General features: G+C 36.2%; 1 protein-coding gene and 1 long non-coding RNA gene across 3 annotated transcripts; one reads left to right on the plus strand and one right to left on the minus strand.

The window, feature by feature from the left end:
• Positions 1–7,189: 7,189 nt before the first annotated feature.
• LOC128922154 (uncharacterized) lies at positions 7,190–18,266 on the minus strand. 2 transcript variants are annotated; one of them, XR_008471420.1, is made up of 5 exons: positions 12,485–18,266; positions 10,564–10,761; positions 10,108–10,500; positions 7,695–10,049; positions 7,190–7,637 (listed from the first exon to the last, which is right to left on the minus strand). It is a non-coding gene; the product is annotated as an uncharacterized LOC128922154 (long non-coding RNA). The 2 variants fall into 2 exon arrangements; XR_008471419.1 differs by having other exon boundaries at positions 7,195–7,637; positions 10,564–15,666; positions 15,730–18,266.
• Positions 11,137–19,404, plus strand: LOC128922152 (MICOS complex subunit MIC10-like). The gene is made up of 2 exons (XM_054231786.1): positions 11,137–11,311; positions 19,236–19,404. The coding sequence occupies exons 1-2, from the start codon at positions 11,227–11,229 to the stop codon at positions 19,364–19,366; spliced, it is 216 nt and encodes a 71-aa protein (XP_054087761.1). The 5' UTR covers positions 11,137–11,226; the 3' UTR covers positions 19,367–19,404.
• Positions 19,405–19,920: the final 516 nt, after the last annotated feature.

Consider the following 19,920-nt stretch of genomic DNA (forward strand, 5'->3'; position numbering starts at 1 on the left):
TATCTCGTGGAGACTTCCCATAGACATAGCCGCAGAGCGTTGCGCACAAGAAGTGACAAAAGTCGATGAGAAATGCCTCTATCAATGGCAGAAAAGGTGGAATACTTCGATTAAGGAAAGGTGGACCCACTCTCTGATACCCAATATTAGAGACTGGATAATGCGGGGCCATGCAACGTGAATTATTACCGTACCCAGTTTTTAACACGGCTGCTTCCGAGGATACCTATACAAATTCAAGCACGTTAAATCTCCCTACTGCGTGTACTGTGAAAACTATATAGAAACAGCAGATCATCTGGTGGTGGACTGTGTCAGTTTTCGAAATGAAAGGCGAATCCTGTCCGAGAAATTAGGGAAACCCCTTACCTATATGTGGCGCAGACATTGTAGGTTTTATGTTATCGTCCCAGATTGCATGGGATACAGTATGTGGCATAATAACTTACATTATGCAAAGGGTTCGAGAAGAGGAAATCGCGGTAAGACCGAGAGTGCAGCCCCGATAAGCTGCAAGAAAAGTTTATGACGAAAGGTAGTTCCGCGGGGAAGTACAGGCACGTGATCTAGGGGGTGCTTTAGAATGTATACGCTGTATAAGCTTTGTACAGTCAAATAGTGCATAATTGATGGTAGGGGCCATCAATATCTTTTGAAGATTTACACCCACGTTTGGCGTATCAATAAAAGAACACTCTGCACAATGAGTTACTAAGCCCACACCAGAATTATGAGCACTTGCAGCTACTCGCCGGACATCACCATTGCTCGCGGTGGTATGATAAATTGAATAACCTGACGACCTATGCAAACTCTTGCATCAGATCTCGATTGAAAAACCTACCGACTTTATTTCTGCGGACAACCGTACCTATGTTAACTTCAATAAAGCTAAAGAATTCACCGAGAATGCTCAATTTGGGGGTTCGATAACTGGTAAACAAGTATAAGCGGACGAAATGGGTAGAGCACTTGAAGTCCTGTAATTTTTCCACTGGTGTGAGCAAGCTCTGGTCAAGCATCAAATCCCTGTCAAACCCGAGGAGACATGACGACCAGGTTGAAATTCAATTCGGTAGCCATGCCTCCTCGGACCCGGAGAGGTGCGCGGGCTATTTTAGCAGACAATTTATACTGCACCCCCGGTTTACGTGTCACCAGACGACTGCGCAAAATTCGAAATAACTGCGCGCCACTTGTTTTCACCAGTGGGGAGGTTCAGGATGTCATCATGAAAGCTAAGTCCTCCACAGCCATCGGCCCATACGGAATCAATTCTTTGATGTTAAAACACCTAGGTTCAACGGAAGTTGAATATTTCACCAATGTACTCAATTTGTCGCTAACCACTCTTAAAATACCCGATATGTGGAAAATTGGAAGAGTGGTTCCACTACTGAAAACTGGGAAACCCGCCAACCAAGGGAAGTCTTATCGCCCGATTATTCTCCTTTCCCCAATAGTGAAGACACTTGAGGCCTTGCTGCTCCCGACACTCGCGGTCCACCTGAACCTAGCGGAACATTAACATGGTTTCCGTAAAGTGCACAGCTCCATTACAGCACTTAGCGTCATAAACGCCCAGATGGTTCATGGTCTTAATCAAAAACCACCCTGTAAGAGAACGGTCCTAGTGGCGTTGGACCTGTCAAAAGCTTTTGACACGATCAACTTAACAACGCTACTAAAAGACATTGAGCAAACAACACTTTCTCGCAGGCATCTCTCATGCACTACCTGAGCGGTCGGCAATCATCCGTATTATTTCGAGGTAAAACATCTAAACTCAGGAAAATTAAACAGGGGTTCCTCAGGGCGGTGTCCCCTTCCCGTTACTGTTTATTTTCTATATCTCTAAACTCCCTCAAATGGGAAAATGTGTTTATTTACTGTTTTCCAGCCTCCCCATAAATGTTGAAATGTTTTAGCAATATATAGTATTCTATTAAGACACAAAACGATATGCGGACTCCACTGCCAATATTGACAATATAACGGGGCATCTCGACAGGCAAAAGTTCATATTTCGCCACATATGTCGAGTTTCTTGTGGAAACATAAAAAGCGACAGATTGCTGCCATAATCTGTCACTTCGGTATTTTGACAGCTAATTTTTCATTTCGGAAAACATGTTGTAGTGATAACCTCGTTGGAATGCGTTGTCGACATTTTATTTGTTTTGAGTCTTAATATATATATTATTACAGTCTCAATATAAAAATTTTCTTTTTTATCTTCATCTGCAACTTTTACCATTATTTTCAAGCAATTAAGCGCTTCAATACAGCGAATATACTTGGCTGGTGTCGTTTTGAAAATTAAATATCAAGTTATCCGATGCAAACATATATATTATATATACGGGCATAGCAACCCTGCAAAACAGGTAACGGCGAATTCTTCGGTGAAAATCCAGGGAGCGGTACTAGCACTTTCAATGAAAGTTTCTATGCGATTATTGAGGGCGAATTGACAAAAGTGCCTAAACTCTTATATATTCTCTTATATATTCTTTATACATGTATTATCGTTCTACACCACATACATATGTATAACGTATTGTGACGAATATGGATGCTAGAATAAACCAGAATCAACAATCGCAATCGATAATATGCCAGATTTATCCAGACATCGATAATCGTAATTGCCAGAATGTTCGAGTGGCGATTTATTGCCGACAATCGTCTATATGAGGGCTGCCGGACTGGCAGCAACACACTGTTCTAATTAGAGAGATGTAAGAAGTTGTAAACTCGAATAACGAGTAATAAAGTGTTAAGTTCTTTGAATTAGAAATAAAGATAAGTGTGTAGCCATTAAATAGTGACTTTTATTTGACAATCCAGTGATCGAACTCAGGGTAGAGTTTTAGAGTAAACGATTTATTTTGGAAATCCGTTACAATTGGTGTCAGAAGTGGGATTGACAAATAAAATTCCATAGGAGATAATGGTTAAGTTCAACGATTTAAAGATACCGCACCTCATTGAGGAAAAGCACGATTCTCCAGGTTCATCAGGGCATCGGACATATAAATGTTTTTGTCTGCATTATCGCAGATGTCGTCACAGTTCCAAGCGCAGAAATTAGAATTAATGGAGATGAAAGCACAGCAGTCACAGTTGTCAACACAAGTGTCCTTACAAACAACAGAGCTGTCTTCACAGATATCAGCTCAGGTGTCAGCACAGTTAAAAGAACAGGAAGCATGTATATCGACGCAGGAGTATCAACGCAGATTTCAGAAGGGCAAGACAAGATTAAGGCTGATGTGGAAGAATTGAAAGAACGTTTCCGTGACCTGCAAATAAATCGACCAGTGGTGTCAACAGGCTCTGTCAAAGTCAAAACTCCAATTTGAAAAGACGGCAGTTATAATAATTGGAACGCGGATGACAAAGTTGCAGCGCTGTTCGTGGCCTTAAAAGAGGCTGCTGCGGAAATTCTACAAACTATACCCAATTGCGAGTCAAACAGTTACGAAGCGTTGATGGCTGCTGTAGAAAGACGGTATGGAAGTGAGCACCGGAGACAAATTTTCCAAATCGAACTGCAAAATCGCAAACAAAAAGCTAGTGAGTCTCTGCAAGAATTTGCTAGGGAAGTGGAAAGGTTAGCTCATTTGGCTTATGCGCATAAGTCCGCAGAATATATAGAGGATATAAAAATCCAGAGTTTCGTTAATGGTATACGAGACGAAAATACGCGCTATGCTGCACTAGCATGTCCAAAAATGACTTTTGCAGAAACGGTATCCTTTGCTCTAACTCACGAGACTGCCTCCTTACTGAGCCATAGAACATTTAAAGCTCATCGTGTAGAAATAGAAGAGCCTCCCTGGACGAAGAAATTTTTTGAAGAAATGCATAAAATACTGGAAAAATCTGGAGAAACACCTAAGAAAAAATATGGCGTGGTTAAGTGCTTCAACTGCGGGAAAGGCGGCCATATTGCACGTAATTGCAATATGGAATCGAATCGACCCAATTACCTATCCGGACGGAAACGCAAAGCTGAAGAAGACCAACCAACTCTAAAAAGCACCCAATCGTTAAACTAAAGCGAGCCAGTCGGACGGGGCGCGTGCTGGCTCCCTCAAGTGAATGCCCTGTAATTTCTGTCTCTCAAATAAATAGAATACGAACAACGTTACCGTTAGTGGATGCGTGGATGGTAAAAAGCGCATTTTGACTGTGGATACGGGATCAACACATTCCATAATTCGATCGGATCTAGTTAACAAGGAAGTAAAACCACTAGCTGGTGCAAAGTTACGTACTGCAACTGGAGATGATGCTCAAGTTCTCGGGGAAGTAACGTGCGAAATTGGAATAGGAAAAATAGCCGTGTTACATAACTTTATAGTGGCAGATATCGTCGACGAAGTCATAATTGGAGTAGACTTTTTAGCCAGTAAAGGAATCAAATTAGACATGGAAAACAAAATTATGACTTATACCAATATGAAAGTGCCTTTTATGTTTGGTTATGATAACAAATGCAACGTTAGACGAGTGTTAGTAACAGAAAATCAGAAGATTCCACCAAAATCAGAAGCAGTTGTTTGGGCAGAAGTAGATGGAGACTGTGGGACGGACACGTTATGGGTTGTTGAAGGCGCGAAAGAATCTATACGAAACTTACTTTTAGGAAAAACCCTGGTAAGTCACCAATCACATTCCCCAAAGGAGCTATAGTAGGGCAGTGTCAGGAGATAGAGGCCGTAATAAATTGCGATACACATCTTGAAGGAAATTCTGTGGGTTAAAACGATATTTCGAAAGAAATTAACGCTTGGACCGAGGAACTAGAGGTAGACCATAAAAAGAAGGCCAAACTACTTCTTCTCAGATACTCCGCCATATTTGATAAAGATGAATACAAACCAGGTAGAACCAAAATTGTGAAACATTTCATCAACACCGGAGATGCAAGATCCGCAATCCGCCAGGCTCCTCGCAGCGTTCCATTAGCCAAACGTGAAGTTGTAAGCCAGACCATACATGAAATGAGCGATAGCAGCATAATTGAACCTTCTTGGAGTCCATGGAGTTCACCTGTAGTACTTGTGAAAAAGAAAGATGGCAACAAGTGGTTCTGTGTGGACTACAGAAAATTGAATGATGTCACGAAGAAAGACAGTTATCCATTACCTAGAATAGATGACACTCTAGACTCGATTTGAAAACTGGCTATTGGCAAGTGGAGGTAAATGAAGAAGACATAGAAAAGGCGGCTTTCAGCGCTGGAGATGGTCTTTGGCAATTTACTGTAATGCCCTTTGGGTTATGTAACGCTCCTGCCACTTTTAAGAGACTTGTGGGTTTTGATAAGCACCTCAAGAACTTGCAAGATGTTTTTCAACTTATAGCCAGGCTGGTTTAAAACTGAGCCCGAAGAAGTGTTCACTATTCAAGAGGGAAGTGAGTTATTTAGGACACAAAGTCACAACGAAGGGCATTGGTACAGCTCAAGAAAAGATAGAGGCAGTAAAGGATTGGCCCAGACTTCAAAATTTACATGAATTGTGGAGTTTCCTTGGACTGTGTACGTATTACCGACGATTCGTTCCAAGTTTCGCCAGCGGAGCTAGTAGCCTCCATGAACTCACGAAAAATTTTAGCATATCCAGTTCCAGGATCAACGTTCGTCGTGGACACGAGAGAAAAATGGTCGATAATTATAGCCAGACGATAAGCAAGCCAGAGAAGAGTTATTGCGTAACGCGAAGAGAATTACTGGCATTGGTGAAGTGCATCAAACATTTCCATAAGTACTTTACGGACAGCGATTTCGAGTAAAACAGATCACGCAGCATTGAAATGGCTTCTGCAATTCAAGAATCCAGAAGGACAGTTGGCACGGTGGATTGAGAGACTTCAAAGTTATGACTTCTCTATAGAACATCGCAAAGGTAGTAGTCATGGGAATGCGGATGAAATGTCCCGTCGTCTTTGTAATTTAGAATGTAGACATTGTTCAAGAGCTGAGGACGAAGAATACATTATAGATGTCCGATTAATGTCAATAATTTCGACAGAAGGCTGGGATCCAAAGCAATTACGAAAATGTCAACAAAAAGATCTAGATTTGGAACTGGTAATGCATGGAGTAGAGCTAAACAAGCGTCCAATCAGAGAAGAAACAGCTGCATAGAGTCCAGTTTAAAGATGGTATCTGACTGCTTGCATCGAGTAGGGGAAAGCGAAGATGGACAAAGTTCCCGAACTCTTATAATCGTTCCGAAAGTAAGAATTCCTGATGTACTGAAGGAGATGCATAACGGTCCAAGTGGGGGGGCACATGGGAATCACAAAAATCTTGGAAAAATTAAAGCAAAGATTTTATTGGGTTGGTTGTCGGCAATCAGTCACGGAGTGGATTGCTAATTGTGCTGAGTGCATTACAGCAAAAGGGCCGAAATCCAGGAGTCACGGATCGATGAACGAATTGCCATAGATGTAGCCGATCCGTTTCCCACCAGTAAATTAGGAAACAAATATGTTTTGGTAGTTATGGATTACTTCAGCAAATGGCCATAAGTATACCCAATTCCTAATCAAGAAGCTGAAACAGTAGCAAATGTATTAATCAATAATTGGGTAACAAGGTATGGTGTTTCAATAGAATTACATTCTGACCAAGGAAGGAATTTCGAATCAGCTCTAATCAAGGAAATGTGCCACAAATTGGGTAGACTCCAGCAAAGGCAATCTTTGGTAATCATCTTCGGTTACCGATTGATTTAAAGTTTGGAATAAACGCAAATGGTGGAAAGAATGTTAGGGAAGCCAACACCCAAATCATGAGTGATAAAATAAAGGCTAAATACGACAAGGCTATGAACTCTGAAGGATTTGTGGACGGAGATTGGGTGTTGTTATATAACCTACAACGGATGAATGGATTGTCTCCTAAATTTCAATGCAGTTGGGAAGGAACATACCAGGTTGTTAAACGGATCAATGAAGTGGTGTATCGCATAAAGACAATTGGAAGGCACAGGAATAAAGTGAAGGTGGTCCATCTAGAACGGCTTGCCGCATTTGGATCTGGAAGTGTGTCTAATCGGGACGATCAGACTTAAGTGGAGGGCAGTCTGACGAACATGGATGCTAGAATAAACCAGAATCAAGAATCGAAATCGATAACATGCCAGATTTATCCAGACATCGATAATCGTAATTGCCAGAATGTTCGAGTGGCGATATGTTGCCAAGAATCGACTATATAAGGGCTGCCGTACTGGCAGCAACACGCAGTTCTAATTAGAGAGTTGTAAGAAGTTGTAAACTCGAATAACGAGTAATAAAGTGTTAAGTTCTTTGAATTAGAAATAAAGATAAGTGTATAGCCATTAAATAGTGACTTTTATTTGACAATCCAGTGATCGAACTCAGGGTAGAGTTTTAGAGTAAACGATTTATTTTGGAAATCCGTTACAGTATTGAATAGTTTAACAATTTTTACTATCGGCTGGAGGAAGACTGGCTGTCAAAAACCCCGTGCGGCCTGGAAGTATAAGCTGCGCACATTATGTGAGGACTCTTTTGGTTTCCTTAGGAGTTTTTGTGAGAACTGTTATTTCACTAATTTCACTAGTACTAGATTCATCCAATTTCTGGGAGGGTTTCTATAATATATAAAGTAAAATTTGAATTTTTACAACATAAAAGTTGGTAATAATTACCTTATGTTTCAGAAATTCTAAATCTAGCACGGGCAACATTCTAGTCTTAACATCCATGCTCTTGCTGTAGTATTTCCAGAGAACGTATAATATAGAGAAGGTCCAATTGCGGACAAGCGTGTGAATTGTCAAAACCTATCAAGATTCTATAAGCGTGTTTCACCACGGCCGGTTCGGAAGGAGAAATATTAACAGGGCCTCTTAACAGAACTGAGTATTAATTGAAAATTATGCTCAGAAGTTTACATTTTTTTTAAAGCGGAATGTTAGCTATTTGGCTTATGTGTTGATACATTTATATACAATCATATGAGCTGATATGATTCTTATATATGAATGCATCCACAATTGAAAATGACTTATGCGTTTTCAGAGCCATATTTGTAGTAAAAACCAAATTAAGCTGCATACGTGTATATAATGTTATACAATAATTAACTTTCATAGATATTTTTATTTATTTTTATAAAAATATTTTTATACTAAATACATTTCCTATATTACTAAAATAAGCAACAAATTTCATAACTTAAACTTGCATATACATATGTATGTATATCTATATACATATAAGCATTTACGTTTGTACATATGTATGCAGATATGTCTTCAAAAATTCGAATTGTCTCATTATCACTTATCAGTGAAGGTCATGTCACATGTGCACGCATTGCTCTGTATGCATATACATACATATGTTTGCATGTCACTGAACAAACACACAAACTTACATTTGCATATGCGTGCACGTAAGTTTGTCAACCACCACAAAAAAGCAAAAGCATTGTTCTACAAAAACAACAAGCGCCTCAAACGCATAAGCAGCATCACAAGTCAATATGGCAGCCAATCGATGCTGCCAAATATTGTAGTAAACACAACAAAAACATTTTCATTCATGAACGCAGGCGCACATTCATTTGGCAAAGTTGCTTCATTCATAAAGCAGAGCCATACACATCTCCCCGCGCATGCCATGCCAACAAACGCCTTTTCGCGACGATGACAAAAATCATAAATTGAAGATTTTTCTAATGTTCCCTGCAAAAGGAAAAGTTGCAACGCCGCAAAATCTAAAAAAGGATAAAAATGGCAACATAGCCCTTGAGTCGATTTAAAATATTTTTCAGCAAAAATTCTGTGGCTCACAAAAATTTATGTCGATATGTTTGCATGCCCATACTTATTCATACATATTTACGACAAGCCGATTTTCTACCAACAACGCAATGTTGCGTCGCTTTGGCATCGCGCAGGCGGCCATCAAATTTTCGACACATCGAGCTTCACAGGGCCGTTTCATGTTATCCCGCCGTAATAATAATTGCGCTTAATATGCGTTGACAAATATTGAAGTATTAATGATGTATCTACACAATTAAATACATTTTAATATTCTACCAATATATTAAGACACATTTTAAATAATTACTATTGATCTTTGTAAGAAACAAGGCATAAAAATTAACGACATAGTATGTTGGGCATCTGGGCCTTTTTGCCTGCGTACGCTCCACAATCATTACAACTCTATGACATGAAAACAAAAAATCATAATCTTCGGCCATTGTTTGACCGTGGCAACGAAGATTTTATATAAAGCCATGAGTGCACATATTTACATATATATATATATATTGAATGTTGACAAATTGACATATCTACACAATCAGAATGATTCTTTGACATTTGTTTACATGCACACATGATTACAAATGCGCGGATATTCATGATTTTGAGATATTATAGAAATTATTCATGACCAAAGTAATTAAATATACATATACATATATGGGCATTTATGTTACATTTACATATTATATGTAATATTTTTAGTTTATTATATATTTCAAAGGTTTTATAGAATAAACCATTATTTAAGTCAATTATTACATAAGTACGCATGTACTTTAATATCAAATATAAACAAAATATCCACAAATTACATATATACATACTATATGCAAAGTCGTTTGCGCATTGTATATAAGCGAATCTGTAAGCGTACATTTATTAACATTGAAATTAACACAATTTTTCTCATTTAACATTGAAATTAACACAATTTTTCTCATTTAAACATGAAAACGCTCAAATCTGTTATTTTTGAGCCCTCTAATGTTAAACTGTGGTGAAACACGCTTATAGCTACATGTGGTGAAACACGCTTATAGAAACGAGTACCCCTTCGAAAAGCGGACCAGTGTGACAATCGGCACACCATGAACCTTCTCTATAATTGACATTCTCTGGTATTTCCATTGAACTAATTTCGGTGAATTTATGTCCTTTTAAAGCGATACAACAACGTTATGATTCCTCAATACAAGGTGAAAATGAATCAAAAAAGTCCTCCTAATTGAACATACAAGTTTTTAAATATCTATGATCACAAACATTCACTTAAATTTACCCTTTAATTTCTATGTTTCAGCTGCTAATGGTACGGCCAACTGAGGTGCCGGTAAGTCCAAAAATGCTGAATCTACTTTGCCCTCTAGCTCATAGGCAAAACCCAGTAGAAACACATCGCTACGATAAACGGTTACAAAAGCATCTAAACCATGTCGTTCCAATTCTTCAGGTTCTTGTGTTGACCAAAAGGTTTAATTTCACGACATTAAACTGACATTAAACCTAATATCTGGTGTGTAAATGATTTGTGTTCGATGTAGCAGCGTTTGCATCCATAGTTCTGGATTTGCTAACAGCACATATTCCATCGCTTCGATAGTTCTACGCTGCTACCATAAGTGACACCAATTAGGTTGCGTACCTTTACCGCGCCGTATGAGGTTTGAAATATCTGTATGGAAAATTAATTAGAATTTAAGGCAAGTTAATATTATTATATTCAACAATTATTTACGCATTCAATAGTTTCGCCCTTGATGTTGACCATTGTTGGCGTAGCTTCTGTTGCGTGCTTCGAATTGACAGTGCGATGAATTATTACTGTGTCACCCTCTTCAATTCCATATTTTGGCTTTAGAAAACTTTTATTTTACGTTTTACTTATTTAAAATGCATGCTTCAATAATTTAAACTTTAATTAGGCTGCAGATCACTGATTTAAATAAAACACGCAAAATAATACTTCACAAGCAACCATGATATAGCTCAAAATATAACTTGCTCAAATACACGAGAACTTTGGTTATTTCTTTCTTTCATTCAGGGCGCTGTACGAGAGATGAGTTGAGGTAAATGTTTAAGCACATTTTGCCTTTTGTTACATATGTGTGTATGTAGTGGTGATATTGAAATTTCTTTAAATGTGTTGGAGTTTCGGTACCCATGACTTGCTGCGGATCGATTTGACATTTCGTATGATATAAACTTTTCCCTGTCGAGATGCCCCGCCAGAAATATTATACAATAATATTTTGTCTATAGAGATGCCCCGTTACGATTCTTACTTATCGATATATATGAACATTTTCAGAAATCGACCGAAAATATTTTGCTCCAATTAGATGTTCTGTTTTAAGCATTGAGGATTTAACTAAATCAAATTAGAAATATTTTTAAAATGGGTGATCGCAGAGTCAGCTACCCTGAAGATGATGTTGGGAAACGTGTAGATCGCTGTTTTACTGATGCGTTAATTAAAGGATGTGAGTATTGATAATTATTTGTATATTGATTTTATTATCAAAAATTGTAAACCTTATTTGAATACAAAGATTCCTTGAAATTTATCCGGTGTACACCGGTTAAATTCTAAATTTTATAAAAAACAGTGATCTGTGTCTCAATTTAATAATTTTCTGTCCCAATATTACATAAGATGAATTGCTGAAATGCGAACAATTAATATATATAAATAAATTCTTTAAAAATCAGATTGTGAAAGATTTTAGATCCAATAGTGTATAATTTATAATTTATATTATAATAAAGTTGATAAATTTATTAATATTCAGTATTCCGGGAAACTATAGTATAGTTACTATATCACTTTAGGGGTTAAAATGAGTATGGCCGGAAATAGAATGTGAGAAACTTTAGTATAGTATCCCACAATTTCAGGGTTGAAATTGGAAAGAGGAGGTTCTCCAGATTATATAATGGGGAAAACTTTAGTATACCGTCCCACGATTTCGGGGGGAAAACTTTAGTATACCGTCTCACGATTTCAAGGTTAAAATGAAGATGGGCGGATAGAGGAGGATTACGAATATATATAATTATTGCCGCCGCAAACTTATAGTTTCTGAGATATTTGCAATTAAAGATTAAAATTAACAATTTTCAACACGTTATTTCTCACTGTATATTGAATTTTTCTCATATATTTTGCACTTTAAATATATTTACGTTTCACTAATTTGTTTTTACATATTTATTATAAACAAATTAAATCAAACTTTGTTGTAAATAAACATTTAACTTTTTGCACAATTCTCTTTATTTGTATAATAAAAAAGTGTTGCATTCTGACACAAATTCGTAATCTGGAGATCCTCTACTACCCTCCCATATTAATTTTAACCCCGAAATCGTGGGACGGTATACCAAAGCCGACCCATATATATTCTGGAAACCATCCTCTTTTTAACCAAAAAACCAATAGAATGTTCTCCAGATTGAAAATAGATGTATCTACATAAACTGCAGCTAATTTATAGTTTTCGACATAATCCCTCTTAAAATTAGTTAACTTTTAAATTTATATTGAATTTTTTATTTATATTTTGGTCCCAAACTTATAGTTTTCGCGATATTTGCATTTGAAGTTGAAAAAAAAACAATATTTAACTCGTTATTTCATATATACAAATATTTACACTTCACTAATATGTTTCTACATATTTTCTATAAATTATATTAAAATTTGCTGTAATTAAAAATATAACTTTTTGGACAATTCTGTTTATTTGTACAAAAAGAGTTGCATGCTGACACAAAATACGTTTTACCGTATCACTTATTTTGTAAATGCGAATATATATGTACGGAAATCCCCGTTTAATGGGTTACGTGGGTTTCAAAGTTTAAATAATAAAATTGTTTGTCTTATGTTGTATATATATTAAGGTGGAGCGATAATGTATGGATAATTTTTTTTTTTTGAGGCATAGCTATGAAAAGTTGCCTTTTAATAATTAAAACAAACATGCAAAATATAATATCAAACAACTGACTTTTTCTTTTTTTAGATGACCCAATACAGTCAAACATTTAAATAAAACAAAAAAATGGCTACCTAAGCATTTATTACGAAACATTTTCTCATACATTACTTAAAATACTATTTAAACATCAAATTGTATTTTTTTTTTGTATTGAAATGGAGCATTCGTTGACGTGAATGCAGTCTTGTCCTAATTAATCTCGTTTATTTTTCCCACAAACTGCACTCCATGCTTCTGTTAACAACTTGATGCAGCGCTCCACAGTTTGGGTGTGGCATAGAAAATCTGTAATATTCTGGCCAAGGTGTATTCCATTATATAGAGAAGTAGAGAAACTCCAAAAAACCCACCTCCAGAAACTACTTTTGACATTTGAGCCAACATGGCCGCCTATGTTGAGCTAATTCATATTCCCCAAAAAGGGTTTCACATAATCAAAAATTTGTGTATTATTGTTTATTACCATTCGAATTTTTGGTATTATTATGATATTATTTAGTATTACGAAATTAAATTATATTAATTCTTCTTGATAGGGGTGAATACCCAACATAATTATTTGAAAAATATTTAATTGAAACGAGAAGATTTATTTTACTATAAGTGGGATTCTCGAAATAACATTGTAATGCGATATTGCGATATGGTACGAAAAGTTAGCAGTAATTTAAATAGTATTATAATTTAATTATTTTGACGTATTTATAGACAAAATTAGGAATGGATCAATGAATAAACATGGGAGAGATCAAGCAGTTATTAAAACAACCCTTCTTATAATAATGATATAAATTTGTTACACTATCAATTTTATGTATTTGTATGTATTTAGACAATACATAATATGAACACATTTTTTTCTTTTAAACATTAATTGTGTGTCATGTATGGCCACTTTATGAGGAAAAAGGAACTCTTTTTTTTATCGAAAAAGTATTAAATGCTTTCAAATAATCAATATTTTATGTACAACTTTTCAACAAATTTTGCAAAAATTCTACAATGCAACCATTTTCCGTTAAAAAGTCAGCCATTTTGGATGCCCAAAGAAACTCACCCTCGGGGACTATTTGACAGTTCTCCATGAATCTCTCTCAGCTGTGGATTGTTTACGTTTTATCAGCTGAGGGTTTCTCTACTTCTCTATACAATGGTGTATTCAACAAAGTGAACTAAGTATTTGACATACCCGTTTTTGACAATAAAATAGTAAACAATTCATGTATTTGAACAATATAATATATATTGATAAAATTGTTTGCAATTTGTCAGTTCAAGCACAAAACATTAGTAAATTGCTTCCATGAGTTGTTTTGCATAAGCAGAAAGTATTCGGCATTTTCTTTTATTCATTTAAAAAATATTGTTTTGGTTTGAAATTTGTTTACTTTTGAATTTCAAAATTTGAATTTTTGAATAAATGTAAGGGTTAAATCAGTGGCAACAAACATGTTAAATTCGTGTAAAAAAATGAAATGTCATATACTTAGTTCACTTTGTTGAATACACTGTGATTCTGACATGTACCAAGACCATTTGTGACAATGTCTTTCAAGGTTTCATCAGATATAGTTAAAGTTAGAGGTGGCTCAGTTATATCGCAGTCTTGGCACATGATAATCTTTGGTGTCGAAGTTAACTGTATTTACTTTAAACGTTTGAAGTTTTCGAGCATTATTTGATCTTGCTTTTACAATTCTTCGATATGCAAGATCTCTTATAATCTCTCTGTCATCACCAAGCATGGAAATGAGAAGATTTACTGGGTGACCAAAGTATCCATTATGTTCGATTACTTTGTCAACGATTGCTTTCATATCGGAATTTAAATAACGACTTAGATTAATGGTTTGAAGAGCTACCCTGCAAGATAGGTACCAGCGAATTCTTCGGTGAAATGCCAGGGAGCGGTACTAGCAGTTTCAATGAAAGTTTCTATGCCATTCTTAAGGGCGAATTGACAAAAGTACCCGAAACTATTGTGTACGTGTGATCGTTCATCCCTTTCTTGCACATTACATTCATCATTTAACAATTTATATATTATCTTGCACAATTCTGTGAATGATTTTGGTACAATAACGGATGAAAGACCCAAAACTGCGAACCAAAACTACATGTGCACTTTCAGTACTGTTCTTGGTACTATTACGGATGAAATACCCAAAACTACGAACCAAAACTCCATGTGCATTTTCAGTACTTAGACTCACAAAAGCCCTGAGACTATACTCGCAATTTTCATTAATTATATTTCATATTTATTTAAAATATCATGCCATTTATATTTACTTTATACATATATTATCATACTACACTATATACATATGTATAAAGAATTGAATAGTTGAACAAATTTTGCTATCGGACAAAGGATGGAGGAAGAGTGGCAAATGTCAAATACTCCGTGCGGACTGGAAGTGTAAGCTGCGCACATTATGTGAGGACTCTTTTGGTTTCTTTAAATTTACGCTTTAATTTCTGTGTTTTAGCTGCTAATGGAACGGCCAAGTGCCGGTAAGCCCAAAGATACTGAAACTGCAAAACCCAGTTGACAAACGTCATGATAATAAACGGTTTCAAAAGCCCCTAAACCATGTCGTTCCAATTCTCGTGCTTGTGTTGACCAAAAGGTTTAATTGAACGCAAAAAAGTGACATTAAACTTAATATCTGGTGTGTAAATGATTTGTGTTCCATGTAGCAGCGTTTGCATCCATAGTTCTGGATTTGCTTGCAGCACATATTCCATCGCTTCGGAAGTTCTACGCTGCTACAATAAGTGACACCAATAAGTTTGCGTACCTTTAACGCGCCATATGAGGTTTGAAATTTCTGTGTGGAAAATTAATTAGAATTTAAGGCAAGATAATATTATTATATTCAACAATTATTTACGTATTCAATGGTTTCGCCATTGATGTTGACCATTGTTGGCATAGCTTCTATTGCGTGCTTCGAATTGACAGTGCAATGAAGTATTATTGTATCACCCTCTTCAATTCCATATTTTGGAATTAGAAAACTTTTATTTTACGTTTTACTTATTTAAAAGTGCGTGCTTCAATAATTTAAACTTTAATTAGGCTGCAGATCACTGATTTCAATAAAACACGCAAAATAATACTTCACAAGCAACCATGATATAGCTCAAAACAAAACTTGATCAAACACGAGAACTTTGGTTGTTTCTTTCTATCATTCAGAGTGCTGTACGAGAGAAGAGTTGAGGTAAATGTTTATGCACATTTTGCCCTTTGCCATATGTGTGTATGTAGTGGTGTTATTAAAATTTCTTTGAATGTGTTGGAGTTTCAGTACCCATGACTTGCTGGGTATATTTTATTGTAAATCACATTGGTCCATAAACTTTCATACGTGGCTAATATAACTAGTTCCTGGTTCCGATAAAATGACATAATGATCTTCTATCTGTCGTTTTCTGTAAAATTCCCTTTCTTTATCAATACGAACCAAAGTCTTATCGTTCGTTCCGTCAAAATACAAACCACGAAGTATTTTATTGCAGTCCGCTTCATGTAAAGTTGATTTGACCTTAGTTCTTTCACGACGCAACTTTAAACGATCAATGACACTACTTGAATCGTTCTGTCGGAGACTCCAGTGCGATCACATCAAGGGCAAATGACGGTAAATTTAATATATTTTTTTTCAGAGATGTTGATGATTTTCCCTTGCCCAGTTGTTGGTCTTTTTGGTTTCGGTTATCTTGTTTGTTTCTTATTCATCACAGTTGAAACTATATCGACACCGCCTATCATGATTTTTCTGGTAAGGAACTTACTTCCTCCTTGGCAACACGACACCCTTTTAAACAGCTACAATTCTTAATATCTTTGCACTTGCAGCTGCAGATATCAAATAATCTATGGGACTCTGATATAAATGTTCTAACCTTGGTATTTTTTTGTTAGTTTGACGGCCTTGATATCGTTTTATTAAGGTCCTGTATTTGTCATGGTAGGAACGAATCAATTGTAAAATTCTTTTTACACTTACAGTTGGCAGTGAAGATTTTTGGCATATTTTTAGAACTCCACCCTCTAATCTTTCAGATATTTCAAGAACTGTTGGCTTTCTTGTTTTATCGAGCTTCAATTCTTGTTCTATGAACAGATACCATTTCATCAGATCAATATACGTAGGTAAGTGAGAAACAGGTAACTTCTCCGGCAAACCAAAGACAAGACAGTTCGACGTTTGTCGTGTTTTAATTTGAGACATATTTCTACCATCAAGACAAGTAATAAGTACTAATTACAGTAAAAATTCCGATTAGGTTTTTTTAAATCAAACCACTTTATTCGACTTCAAACATAAGACTGTACAGAATTGACAGATCGCAGTCAGTTGCTTACTTAAATATACCGTTATTTGGATATTGTTGGACTGGGATTGTAGAAAGTGAGTGACTGATAAAATTAGCATAACATATGGAATGTGTTAAAGTGCGGAACGTAGCTATGTTATTATAACGGGTGATTTTTTTGAGGTTAGGATTTTCATGCATTAGTATTTGACAGATCACGTGGGATTTCAGACATGGTGTCAAAGAGAAAGATGCTCAGTATGCTTTGACATTTCATCATGAATAGACTTACTAACGAGCAACGCTTGCAAATCATTGAATTTTATTACCAAAATCAGTGTTCGGTTCGAAATGTGAAATCCGCTTTTTTATCGACAAATTTTGTTCAGCGATGAGGCTCATTTCTGGTTGAATGGCTACGTAAATAAGCAAAATTGCCGCATTTGGGGTGAAGAGCAACCAGAAGCCGTTCAAGAACTGCCCATGCATCCCGAAAAATGCACTGTTTGGTGTGGTTTGTACGCTGGTGGAATCATTGGACCGTATTTTTTCAAAGATGCTGTTGGACGCAACGTTACGGTGAATGGCGATCGCTATCGTTCGATGCTAACAAACTTTTTGTTGCCAAAAATGGAAGAACTGAACTTGGTTGACATGTGGTTTCAACAAGATGGCGCTACATGCCACACAGCTCGCGATTCTATGGCCATTTTGAGGGAAAACTTCGGAGAACAATTCATCTCAAGAAATGGACCCGTAAGTTGGCCACCAAGATCATGCGATTTAACGCCTTTAGACTATTTTTTGTGGGGCTACGTCAAGTCTAAAGTCTACAGAAATAAGCCAGCAACTATTCCAGCTTTGGAAGACAACATTTCCGAAGAAATTCGGGCTATTCCGGCCGAAATGCTCGAAAAAGTTGCCCAAAATTGGACTTTCCGAATGGACCACCTAAGACGCAGCCGCGGTCAACATTTAAATGAAATTATCTTCAAAAAGTAAATGTCATGAACCAATCTAACGTTTCAAATAAAGAACCGATGAGATTTTGCAAATTTTATGCGTTTTTTTTTTTTAAAAAGTTATCAAGCTCTTAAAAAATCACCCTTTAATATGGTTAAAGAGTGATACATATGTTTGAAGATTATTTATTTCTATCTTACTGTAACATAGCAGTGCTTAGAACATCAAATAACGTTTATAAAATGTTTGCGAATTTATGAGTATTTGGCATACATTTTCAAAACATCAAGTCGATGGGGGCACCTCTAAACATAGCATGAGATTACTGATTTTTCTTGTGTTTCATGTTTACCTAATGCCTAAGACAGACATATGGTTTCTGTACTACGATATGTAATACAATAAAAGCTCAAGAAACCATATACCAGCATAGTGACACATATGTAGTATTGTGCTATGTTTTCATTTATCAGCTGATACAAATAAATTCAAGCAAAATGTAATTATGAATAACAGGCAGGAAAATTGATCCTGACCTAGTTATAACTTCAAGCAATCTTAAAATATTGTCCAATATAATTATTAAGTATTACATATTATTACATACATATTACATATTTTTCACATCATTTTTTTTCAAATTTTGTTTTTTGATTTCAATTAATTTTGAATTTTATTTATTTTTTTTATGTCAAAATGTCAGAAAACATATGATTGTGTCAGAAGAGCTTAAAGCTTTCGGTGTGTTCAATGCAATCCATTATAGTACATTTCACAACACCACAAAATTTCAATGATTTCTAGAACTCTATTGTAGTACTTGTTTGTACTTGTACCATTTGCTTTCAAACAATATTCGGAAAACCGGTGATACACATATGGTTTCTGAAGCATACTACAATGTATACTACATGTCTGTCTCAGGTATTAAACAGCAACTTCCTATAGGTATGCCGAAGCAAAAAAACAAAAAAAAAGGTAAACTCGCTCCACCCTAATATATATGCCTATATTTTGAATGTAGGTTATGAATGATAGGAAGTATTGTTTTTTTTTATTTCAAAGCGTATTAAATCTGAAGAAATTTACTTACATTACCTTCTCGTTTTAGCAACCGGTCTATTGGTGGGAGTCTCTTTTTCTCTACTGCTTCTAAAAAGAAAAACGTGGCCTTTATTAATTGGAGCTGGATTTGGCGTCGGCGTAGCATTCAAAACTTGCGAAAGACATTTAAATGGCTAAATTAAAATTAATAAAAATAACCTGTTTAAAGAAGAGAACATTAAATGTTTTAATTAATACAGATTATGCATGTACGTATGTGATTGGCGTTAAACCTTTTAGCCGGTTATAGCCGAATCGATGAGAGCGCGCCACTCCTCTTTTTCCTTCGCAGTTCGGCACCAGTTGGAGATTCCTAGTGTAACCAGGTCGCTCTCCACCTGGTCCCTCCAACGGAGCGGAGACCTTCCCCTAACTCGGCTTCCTCCGGCGGGTACTGCATCGAACACTTTCAGAGCTGGAGTTTTTTCGTAAATTCGGACTACATGACCGCGCCGGTTGTTACTTCCCATGATATCAATATCACCGGCGTACGCCAGGAGTTGTACACTCTTGTAGAAGATTGTACCTTATCTATTTAGCTTTGCAGCTCGTATTATTTTTTCAACATCAAGTTAAAGAAGTCGCACGATAGTGAGTCACCTTGTCTGAAACCTCGTTTGGTATCGAACGGCTCGGAGAGGTCCTTCCCAATCATGACGGAGCTTTTGGTGTTGCTCAACGTCAATTTACAC

This window comes from Zeugodacus cucurbitae, chromosome 2, assembly GCF_028554725.1.
Source record: "Zeugodacus cucurbitae isolate PBARC_wt_2022May chromosome 2, idZeuCucr1.2, whole genome shotgun sequence".
Lineage (NCBI taxonomy): Eukaryota > Metazoa > Arthropoda > Insecta > Diptera > Tephritidae > Zeugodacus > Zeugodacus cucurbitae.

Coding starts and splice junctions, on each gene's coding strand:
- LOC128922152 (XM_054231786.1), top strand. CDS start 11,227: ATGGGTGATCGCAGAGTCAGCTACCCTGAAGATGATGTTGGGAAACGT. Junction 11,312..19,235: donor TGATGCGTTAATTAAAGGAT/GTGAGTATTGAT, acceptor TTCTCGTTTTAG/CAACCGGTCTATTGGTGGGA.